The following is an 11563-nucleotide window of genomic DNA, read 5'->3' on the forward strand; positions in this document are numbered from 1 at the left end:
CCAAACATGAAACACATCAGAACTTTTAAAAAACTCTCACACACAACCAAATAGCAGCAATAAAACAGGAATTAGCTCAATTCACCCCCAGAACCTCTTGTGGCTGATCCACAGTCAGGAAACCCCTACCTGCTGCCTTTCCCTCAGTCAGCGGTTCCTCCCGCTGGCCACACGTCTGACCCAGCGGCTGCTTGAGACCAAACCCACCAAGACCCTTCTTGTGTGCCCAGACATCTCTGGGCAGCTCACCAGTGGTCTCTATGGGGCCCCTTTCTAAAGAAACACAAACCATTTCTCTGCTGTTCAGGAGGTCATTGTCTGCTCCAGTGAGCGACCTGAGAAGTGGAATTACATCCAGGGAAAATCCTGGGGGCACCTTAGGAAGTCTGTCCCCTTGGCCAGTCCTACAGCTGGGCAGAGAACGTCCCTTTGTGGTTGCCAAAAACGACACATGCAAAAAATTCTAAAACTCACAGACAAAGTGAGTTTTAAAGTAGGTATGTGATTTATTCAGCACAGGGTGTGATGTGGGACAGATCCCAAAGGCATGGGCAGGCCCTCGCTCACTCACGTTCCCTTTTGACCTCTAGAATGTTACATATGCATCAAGTTTCCACAATACACTGGGCATATTCATTCCTTGGCTCCCCCCTTCCCCTTCCTATGCCAATTGTTTTATCAGTCCTTTGTGCCTGTGCAGTTGTCTCTGGTGGTCATCTCAGGGGTCTCAGGGATGAAGGAGAACAGTCTTCCACTGACCCCCCTGCCTTGTGCATGCCCATTGATCCTCTGGTCATAATCCAAGCATAAGGCCAGGTTTATCTGGTCCTGGGGACCCAAGGTGCCTGTTATCCCAATATCTCTGGTAATCTTGTCTTCTTATCTCCCGTCCTGGTAAGCATCTCCCCTCCATCAGGCATCTTTGCATTCCTCCTTGCTGTTCTTGCACATAGTCCTGTCTCTTCCTTCGAATACACATCATCTGAATGCCTACCCTATAATCAATATATTCTAATTTCTGTGATTAATATCCTCTACTTTCCAATCCTATGTTTCACTAGTAGACAATTGAAGGAAGACAAGTACCTCCTAAGGCCTTTCTGTATTTTCATGAGCCCCACACGGGATTTGATGCTGAGTCCAGGAGCCCCAGGCACTGAGACAAGGTTGAAGAAGCTGCTCAAGGAGTCAGAAGCAAAAGTCCAAGTCCCTTGGAGCATCCCTGGGCCCCAGGGAGGGCAGGGAGTGCCAAAGGCTCCCCAGGGACTGGTGAGAGCAGATCCTTGAGGGCAGGATTGCAGGGAGGCCAAGGCTGTGAGCAGGGAACTGCAATGCTGAGCAAGGCCTGGGCTGGTTGGAGGCAGCAGAAAGGCCAAGGGCTGAGCCCAGGGCTGGGACAGCAGGGCCTGTCCCTCACGGGTGGCTCGGGGCTCTTGGTGGGGCACTGGGATGGCAGGGGCAGCAAGGACAAATGTCCTCAAGCTGCAAGCCCTGGCAGCCTCCTCAGGGAGGGGCCAGACAGAAGCAAAGTGCAGGCCCTGAAAGGAAAGTTCCTCCTGTGGGGCCTCCAGAGGCGCTGCCAGAGCCCAGGGGACAAAGGCCTGGGTGCCTGTGGCCCTGCCAGCCCTGCCCAGCCCTTGGCCATGTGTCCTGCAGGCTGTGCCCCCTGTGCTGCTGCTGCTGTGCCCTGGCCGGCTGCACACGCCCATCTCGCTGTCCCCCCAGCATTTCTCAGCCCAGCATTTCTGTGCCCTCCCTGGGCTCCCTGCACCCAGCGCTGCCGGCTCCTGGCACACAGAGCCAGCCCATGGCCCAGCCTCACGCTGGGACACCTCCTGCACCAAAATTCTGCCCTGACAGGGACTTTTCTTTTTCCTCAGCTCCAGCCTGAACCTTCCAAGCTGCACTTTGGGGAGGTTTCCTTCTCTTTCCACTGCCAAGGAAAGCTCTGTCTGCTGCTGTTCACAAACAGAGAAGGGCTGGTGGGAGATCAGTGGTGGTCAGAGCCTGTTTGGGGTACAGTGATCATGAAATTATTGATTTTTTTAAATATTCTTTGAAAGAAGGATGAGTATCAACAAATCTTCTGCAGTGGACTTACAGAGGGCAGACTTCTGCCTGTTTAGGATGCAGATCTGTGGAGTGCCAAATAAGGCAATGATTTTTTTAAGGGAAACAGCCCCTAAAAAAAGAGAGGGTCCACGAAGGATGGATACGCTTCAAAAAGTAAATTTTGAAGGAATAGGAGCGGGCTGTGTGGGCAATATAGGCCAGTGAGGAAAATAACTGCCCTTGCTACCCATGGAGCTTTTTAAGGAACTCAGGTGGAAAAAAGAGGGTGTATCCCCTTGTGACAGAGTGGAAGGCAACTTAGGAAAGGTTTTTGGATGTTGCTAGGTCATGCAGAAAGAAAAGTAGAGATGTGAAAGGTCAATTAGAACTTAACCTGTCTGCTTCTGTGAAAGATACTAAAAATCTTTTAATCAATAAATTAATGGCAAAGAGAGGGGTAAGCAAAACCTCCATTCTTTATTTGGGGGGTATATGGTTACCAAAGATGAGGAAGAGGCTGAGGTACTTAATCCCTTCTTTGTCTCAGGTTTCAAAAATCAGAGAGGTTGTCCCCAGGACAAGTGCTCTTCTGAGCTGGTAGATGGAAACAGGGAGCAGAACAGCTGCTGACCTGCTGAGCCACTCAGATGCTCACAGGTGTCTGTGGGAGCAGATGGGATCCATCCTAGGGGGATGAGGGAGCTGGTGGATTGTTGGAGTCCAGGACATCCCCTTGGATGACCTGAGACCTGGGAAAGAGAATTTGAGCCCTGGACAGGGGGGTGTAGAACCGGTCCAGGGGGGTTGGAAACCTTGGCACAGAGCCCAGGAAGACACTGAGTTTGATCTTAGCCCATGGGAAAAACTTCCAGCATTAGGAGAGGAATTGCAAATCACCAGGAAGTGAAAATAGTAGTATAACACAGTAGAACATACAAAATTCAGTAGTTTTAAGATTCTTAGAATAGAGGTAAATGGGGGACAAGATGGTGGAATTTGGGTGGTACCTCGTGTCCCTCTCCTTCTTCCTCGTCCTCCATCTTCTGGGGTGGTGATGAAATAAGATAGTTAGAGTGGATTGGGTCAAAGCAGAAGTGACCCTCTTAGTGTAAGCACTAGGCATTGGTGTGAAATAGTAAATATCCTATACGTAATTATCTGTATAAATGTAAGGTGACGTCCCATCGGTAGTCAGTCGCCTCGTGTCCCAGCCGCTCTCCGGACCTCGGCTGGGAGCGGAGAAAAACTTTGTGATATCAAATAATAAACAACTTGAGAAACCAGAAAGCAAGGCCTTGAAGACTCCGCTTCTTTGTACCAACGCGACTCGGGGCTTTTAGAGGGCCAAGGACTTTAAACAACTTGAATCTCGGGTGAGAAAACCAACCCGAGAGTGGATGAGCTCCCCAAGCTGCTCTCCAGCATTTCTCATCAGTCCTGGCTCCCCAGGGAGCTCCCAGAGGACTGGAGGGGCCAATGGGAGCCCATCCCCAAGAAGGGCTGGAAGGAGGATCTGGGGAACTCCAGGCCTGTCAGCCTGACCTGGCTGCCTGGAGAGGTTATGGAACAGATCACCTTGAGTGCCATCACAGGGCAGCCACAGGATGGCCCAGGGATCAGACCCAGCCAGCATGGATTTCGAGATCTGCATTGATGGTCTGGATGAGGGGATTGAGTCCACCATCAGCAGATTTGCAGATGCCACCAAGCTGGTTGTGAGTGTGGATCTGCTGGAGGGTAGGAGGGCTCTGCACAGGTCCCTGAACAGGCTGGATCCAGGGCCCAAATCCAACCATGGGAGGTTGAACAAGACCAAGGGTCAGGTCCTGCCCTTTGGCCACAACAAGCCCTGCAGTGCTCCAGGCTGGGGACAGAGTGGCTGGAGAGTGGCCAGGCAGAAAGGGAGCTGGGGCAGTGCTGGACAGCAGGCTGGACATGAGGCAGCAGTGTGCCCAGGTGGCCAAGAAGGCCAATGGCCCCTGGCCTGGATCAGGAATGGTGTGGCCAGCAGGAGCAGGGCAGTGATTCTTCCCCTGTGCTTGGCACTGGTGAGGCAGCACTTCAAGTGCTGAGTCCAGTTCTGGGCCCCCCAATTTAGGAAGGACATGGAGGGGCTGGAGCATGTCCAGAGAAGGGCAACAAGGCTGGTGAGGGGTCTGGAACACAAATCCTGTGAGGAGTGGCTGAGGGAGCTGGGATTGTTAATCCTGGAGAAGAGGAGGCTCAGGGGAGACAAGGTGGTGTCAGGGCATAGGTTGGACTTGATGATCTCTGAGGTATTTTGCAACCTTGCTGATTCTGTGACTCTCTGAAATCACCCTTGCAGCAGTTCCAGGATGAGCCCTGGGCCTCCTCTTCAGAAGGTGCAGCAGCCCAGCTCCCTCAGCTTCTCCTCACAGCCCCAAAGCCCATCCTGTCAGTCCTGCAGAGCCTCTGCAGCCCCTCCTCATTGCCCAGAACAGGGAGCCCCACAGCTAGACAGAGCAGCCCAGATGTGCCCCCCTGGGCTGTGGTGCCTCTGGCAAGGGAACAGCACCAGGCACTGCAGGAGCCTGCAGACAGTTCCTGAAGCACTTGGAGGATGATCCTGATCCCCAAGGGGTGTTCCAATAGTGCCAACTCAGGAGCTGAAAGGGGGAGTGAGGCCAGAGGAAAAAGGACAGACAGGGGTGGGGTCTTTGGAGGGCAGAGGACACGGTTTGGCAAGAAGAAGAAATCTGGACCAGGAAAGAGGAAAGAAAGCAAAGGTGAAGCAACAGAAATTCTCAGGGCAGTTTGGGGGTGGCTGCCAGGCAGCCCTGGCTCTGAAAAACAATGTCTGCAGTGGGGCAGGAAACTCACAGCTGATGGGAACAAACTTTCTGGCGGACTACAGAAGCCACAACAAACCTGAGTGGTTTCTCTCCCGTCCCCCAGCCCTTCCTGGCCCCAGCGGCTGATGGCATTTGTGCTCCCTCAGGTTCATCTCCCCACACCAACACCATGGGGGTGCTCAGGCCTGCTCTGGGCACTGCAAACAGGGGCTCCTGAGCCAGTGCTGCCCTGTCTGTGCCTGCAAGGATCCTGCACCTGTGTGAGCTGAGGGAGAGGCCAGGGCTGCAGAGGAGGGATGTTGTTGACAGGTGCATGAGGATGCTCTGGGACGCTGCCCTGGGGTGTCCAGTGCAGTGGGGATGGATCAGCCCCTGCTCTGCTGCTCCTTCCCATCTCCTCCAGGGACCTTGCAGAGCCCCAGCCATGCTGTTTGTCCTCAGCCTGCCCACGGCCACCCTGGGGCTGCTCACGGGGCATTTCTGTGCTGAGCCTTGGCCTGGGCGTGTTCTGGAGAGAGCCTGGGCAAGGAGCCTGGAGCCCCCAGGCCCTGCCCTGAGGCATCAGCGCTGCCCCAGCAGTGCCCATGGCCTGTCCCTGCTGCAGCCCCGGCACTGCCACCCCCAGCCCTGTGCCCGGCCCCGAGAGCCCTCAGGCCCTACAGCAACACCAGGGCCAGGAGGGCAGCGGGGCAGGGCCACGGGAGCAGCATTGGCAACACCAAGGGCTGCTGGTGCTGGGCACAGCTGCTGTGCCAGCCCTGATCTGCCCCCAGCTCTGCGCACAGACATTGCTGCTGCAGTGACAGAGAAGGGAACAAAATGGGGATCTCCGGAGAAAACTTTGCTGGGGGATCTTTTAGTTTGTTTAAAGCTACAGGAGCACAGCCCCTCACTGACACATCAGTAAAGGTAGAGGCAATAAAAACAGGAAAGGACACAAACAGGGGCCTTGCTTCATGAATGCCACTGAAAAATAACAAAGAATAAACACATGACAACTGAACCCACAAGTGCTCTCAAAGATCACTTTTATTAGAAAGGAGTTGTAGAAATTGGCCAGCAGTTTAGTGTTTCTGAAATTGTCCAGTGATCAGTGTCCACACTTCAGCCTTGAGCTCCTGGTTCCTCAGGCTGTAGATCAGGGGATTCAGGGCTGGAGGCACCACCGAGTACAGAACTGACACGGCCAGATCCAGGGATGGGAAGGAGATGGAGGGGGGCTTCAGGTAGGCAAAAAAACCAGTGCTGACAAACAAGGAGAGCACGGCCAGGTGAGGGAGGCAGGTGGAAAAGGCTTTGTGCCGTCCCTGCTCAGAGGGGATCCTCAGCACAGCCTTGAAGATCTGCACATAGGAGAAAACAATGAACACAAAACAGCCAAATGATAAACAGAGACTAACAGCAAGAAGCACAAGTTCCCTGAGGCTGGAGTGTGAGCAGGAGAGCTTGAGGATGTGTGGTATTTCACAGAAGAACTGGCCCAGGGCATTGCCATGGCACAGGGGCAGGGAAAATGTATTGGCTGTGTGCAGCAGTGAATAGAGGAAGGCACTGGCCCAGGCAGCTGCTGCCATGTGGGCACAAGCTCTGCTGCCCAGGAGGGTCCCGTAGTGCAGGGGTTTGCAGATGGACACGTAGCGGTCGTAGCACATGATGGTCAGGAGGGAAAACTCTGCTGAAATGAAAAAGACAAGCATAAATAGCTGTGTAGCACACCCTGAGTAAGAGATGTTCCTGATGTCCCAGAGGGAATTGTGCATGGCTTTGGGGACAGTGGTGAGGATGGAGCCCAGGTCGGTGAGGGCCAGGTGGAGCAGGAAGAAGAACATGGGGCTGTGCAGGTGGTGGCCGCAGGCCACGGCACTGATGACGAGGCCGTTGCCCAGGAGGGCAGCCAGGGAGATGCCCAGGAAGAGGCAGAAGTGCAGGAGCTGCAGCTGCCGCGTGTCTGCCAATGGCAGCAGGAGGAAGTGGCTGATGGAGCTGCTGTTGGACATTTCTTCACTCTGGGCATGGTGGGCTGTTGAAAGAAGACATTGACAAGCTGGGACAGATTTCCTTTAGTCAATCCTGTGTAATTATATTAGGAGTCCCCTCAAAACTACTTATCTTTCTCTGGGAGAATTTCACTAAAAACTTTTATTTTTCAGTTCAGGTTTTTGCTGGTTTGATACTGCCTCATCTTTAGCATTGCTCTCACCCTAAACTTGGGAGCCCAGGGGAAGAATACAGCTCCCTGTGCCCCAGTGCAGTCAGATCTGATGCAGGTACCATTCATTTCATCTCCTCCTTTTTCAGGTTCATCACAATTAGGTGTGCTTCTAAAATAAAGTAGTCTTTTTGAAGACTCTCATTTCCAAGTCAATCCCTCCAAACCCTTCTCTCTTTCACTTTGGAGCTGGACATGGAGGGATATCCAGGGCTGGTCTGGCTCTGCTGCCTGGACTTGTGCCTACTGGGAGTTGTTTCTCTGTACCCAAACCTTGTCCCTGGCCAGTGCTCCCAGAGCCCAGCCCAGCCCTGGGGGCTCAGCTCTGCCCTGCACACCCCTCCCAGCACAGGCCACTGCCCAGGGGCATCTCCCTGGCACCAGGGCCTTAAGGGCAGCTCAGACAAACAGAAATGCTGCAAGCCAAGGTGCTGCTGGTGCTGTCTGTAGGTAGAGGAGGGTGAGGAGGCACTTGCTGAGGGAGCTCTGAGGCAGATCTGCTGATCCCCAGGGTGACAGTGCAGGAGTCTCAGTGACACAGACAACCCTGACAGCCCCTTTCCCTTTCCTTTAGGAGAAAGCTGAGAGCAGCCCTGGCCATGCAACACCATCTGCACAGCAGGAGGAATCTGCCCTGGTGGAGGTCGCTCCTTCCACCTCTAACTTCTCCCCATAGTCCACGGGGAGCTCCCAGGCTGGTGGCAGATGCCCTGGCCTGGCCAAGAGCCCTCAGGGCTGCAGCACCTGCTCTGCACCACAGCCCTGGGCAGCCCTGGCTGCAGCCCCAGCCTCAGCCCCTGCAGCCGTCCCTGGCAGCAGGAGCCGTCCTGCCCTGTCCCTCTGACGGTGCCCAGGGCAGCCCCGCTCTGGAGCACATCCTCCCCCAAAGCAGAAAGGGCAGCAGAGCCATCCTTACAGTGCTGTCAGTCCTGTCCTGGCTCAGCTTTAGGAGATCCCTGCAGCCAGGGACTTACTGTGTCAGGAGTGGTGAAGATTTCTCCATGAAGAATCTCAGAATTGTCCTTCCAGCTGCTTTGAGCCTCTGTCTGCTTACGGCTCTCAGGTACCTGCAGGCAGTGCCCTCAGCCCTGCTGGGCTGGGAGAAGAGATGCTCCTGAGGAGAAATGTCTTTTTGAAGCTCTTCTTTATTGCCAGGAGCTGCATCTGTGCCAGGAGCCCAGCCCAGCCCAGCAGCACAGACACAGAACAAAGACTTTAATGAGCCTCTTGGGGCTTTGGCGTTGTTTACATCAGACTCACTCCCTCAGAGAGTGTTAAAAAACTGCTCAAGGACTCAAAGTCGGATAAGAAACTCCAAAGTTTCTTGAAATTTTAATAAGTCCTGTTGAGAAACTGTTGCCTGATCAGTTAGATCAGGAAACTGCAGACAGTGATGACAAATGGGAACCAACAAAGCAAAGGTATCTCTCATGCGGAGCAAACCTGGATGTGTTTCAGGAATGCCAAGGGCCAAGGCCTGAGCCCCAGCCCCTGCCAAGGCACATCCTGTCCCTCCCTCAGTGCTCAGGGCTCTTCCCAGGCCACTGGGATGTGGGGATGTGCAATGCCAAGGGCAGCACCATGGGGCGGCCCCTGCCAGGCTGCTGAGCAGGGCCAAGGAGGCAATGAGGCCCCAGGGCTGCAAGGGTCACTTGTCTCCTGCTCATGGCTCAGGCCCAGGCCCAGCAGCCATGGCCCAAGTGCTGCAGGAGTTGGCTGTGTCAGGGCCTTGCAGCTGCTGCCCATCCCTGTGGCCTGTGCAGCCCAGGCTGTCCTACGGTGTCCATGCCCTGCGCCTCTGTCCCTGCAGGCTGTCGTCATCCCCCGGCTGCCCCACCTGGCTGGGCCCTTCCTTTGCTGACAGCTCTGCCTCCTGCCTGCCTCTGCCTGGCCACACAGAGCCTTGGGCTGCTTCTGACTCCTGGGGAATGTGTTGCACCACAGCCCTGCCCTGGGAGAGAAATTCCTCTATTCTTGTGCCCAGTCTAGATCTCCCCAGGTGATTTGTGTGGCATTATTTCTTTCTCAGGTTGTTTCATACAATGAAGGAGAGCTCCACCATTTCTGAATCCACCCTTCAAGCCCTATCAGACTATTCCTATTCTGTCCTCAGTCTTCACTCCACTGAGCCCAGGGCCCTCAGTTGCCATGTATCATTTGCTTGAGGCCTCCAGATCATATCTTTGGATATTTTTGTGTCCTTTCAATGTCTTTTCAGGTTAAAACATTGTGGTTATAGTCCAGGAAATACTGAAATATTTTTATTGGCCTGTAGTGACAGAGGAAGGAGCAACACCTTTAAAATGGTTAAGAATAAATTTAAGTTTGATACAAGAAAGAAATACTTTATGATGAAGTTGACAAGATGGAAACAGGTTGTCTGTAGAAATGAATGCCCCCTCCCAAGAAATGTTCAAGGTCAGGAGCTTTGACCATCTGTTGCAGTGGTAGTTGTGCCTTCCCACAGCAAGGGGGCTGCAGTACATGATATTTTACGGCTGTCCTAATTTTGAAAATAAAAAAGATTATTTAATAAAGATTAATAAAGATTTAATAAAGATTAATAAAGATTTATTATTATTAAAGATATAATAAAGATTAATTTAAAGATTAATTTAATAAAGAAAAAAAAATTAAAGGATAATTCAAGGAAAGTTCTGACTCCTCCTCGTGGAAGCCTCACCAAGGGGGTCAATGGCAGACATTTCCAGCATGACCTTGACAGCTGAGCATGGGGGGTTCTGCATCGGGGTCTGAGATTCCTGATGGAAATTCACAAAGGGCATTTGGGGAATGTGCAAGATTTCCCATGGGATGTCTAAGAAAGGACCTCAGGAAGGGAGAGGATGGGGGATCCAGGTGGTTGGCTGGGAGGTGATGCTCAGTGCCCATCCCTGGCCATGCCCTACAGCTGATCCCCACAGCCTGTGGCTTTTTCCTAAACCCTCCATTGCCAAGAACTGTCTGGGACAAGGCAGCTCTCTCTGCTCTGGGTACCCAGGGATGTCCCAGTGCCAGATACTGGAGTGGGGACCACAAACCTTCAGCTCCTGTGTCCTTTGGGGGCCCAGGCACTGGTGAGACTGGTGTGTGTGCACACAGCACTGGTGTGTGTGGGGCTGGGTGTGACCACCAGGGAACATCAAACCAGAGCAGCCAGAGAGCAGCAGAGGCCTGGGAGCTGCTGTGGGAGATCAGCTCCTGCAGGGATCCACATGGTCTGGGTGTCTGTGCAGCTCTGCATCTCATCCTGCTATGGCAGAGCACACAAACAGCCCCTCCCTGTGTCCCTTTCTCCACTGACTGTACTTTGGCCTGGCCTGGAAACCTCCCGAGGTCCCTCCCAGGAGGAGTCCCTGTGCATTTCCCTCCCCCATGGCTCTGCCCTTCCTGATCCAGCAGCTGTGGGGCAGCAGAGCTGGGGCAGTGCAGGGACAGGGCTGGCTCTGACAGGGCTATTGTGGGTTAGGAATGGTGCTCTCCAATTTACTACTCCCACTACAAAGACCACATGTCTCCCCAGATTTATATTCCCACCATCATCCTCCACACCACAGGGGCTTTCCCTGCTGGCCCTGCTGGATCTCAGCCCACGTTTCACACTCAGGGATAACCTGGAGATGGTGTCCATGGATAAATCCACCCGTTGCTCACCAGCCCATCTGGAGGTTGCATCTCTGCCCTGATGACCTGAGGTGTTCTGGGCCCATGGAGCCAGAAATAATTCACCCTTGTGTGACCAGTCCAGACCCACCTGAGACACTTCAATCCTGGCAGCCCCATCCCCCTGTCCATTGTTGTGCTGCTCTTCAGTGCCCAACTCTTGGGTACGTCAGCATCCACAGGAGGGACTTTCACAGCCAACTTCTCCCATGGGCAGAGATGTCTTGCCCCACTCCAGCAGCCCAGATGGGTTTCCCTCTGTGCTGCCAATTGTCCTTTTTCCATCATTCCAGCCACCCCACGGAGCATTTGCCACCATCCCCGAGTCAGTGCAGAGGTGCAGCTCTGGCCATTTCTCTCCTCAGAGCTGCGGGTATGGTCCCAGTATTGCAGTGACTGCAGGACAGGGGACCCCACAATGGGACATTTCTTGGCCAAATACAGACAGAAAGAGGGACAAACTGTCTGTGACTCGGGGTTTGGCCTCGCAGCCGCCGCCGTGGTTTGCAGGGAGCTGCAGTGTGGCCCGGCCCTGGCTGTGCCCGGCAGCGCTGGCCTGGGAGAAGGTGTCGGTGCCAGCTGGCCCAGGGAGCTGCAGCGTGTGGGGAACGAATCCCTGCTGGCCTCCTGCCCCAGGGGGACACTGCAGGGCCTTGTGGGGCCAAGGGACCATTGTGACACTTCTTAACCAAGGGGCTGGTGTGAATCGACAAGGGCCTATGAAAGTGATACTGAAATCAGCTGGATAGAAAATTTTAACACAGTTTGACTATTAGAAACTGTTCTGCCCATTGAGAGGGGCAATTTAAAGAACACAGATACCAAT

General features: G+C 53.8%; 1 protein-coding gene across 1 annotated transcript; it reads right to left on the reverse strand.

Annotated features, from left to right (window-relative positions):
* Positions 1-5929: 5929 nt before the first annotated feature.
* LOC310920674 (olfactory receptor 14A16-like) lies at positions 5930-6862 on the reverse strand (the record flags this gene model as incomplete). The annotated part of the gene is made up of 1 exon (XM_083880736.1): positions 5930-6862. The coding sequence occupies one exon, from the start codon at positions 6860-6862 to the stop codon at positions 5930-5932; it is 933 nt and encodes a 310-aa protein (XP_083736862.1).
* Between the last annotated feature and the right edge of the window lie 4701 nt (positions 6863-11563).

This window comes from Zosterops lateralis (genome assembly GCF_965231275.1).
Source record: "Zosterops lateralis genome assembly, chromosome: 31".
Taxonomy (NCBI): Eukaryota; Metazoa; Chordata; class Aves; order Passeriformes; family Zosteropidae; genus Zosterops; species Zosterops lateralis.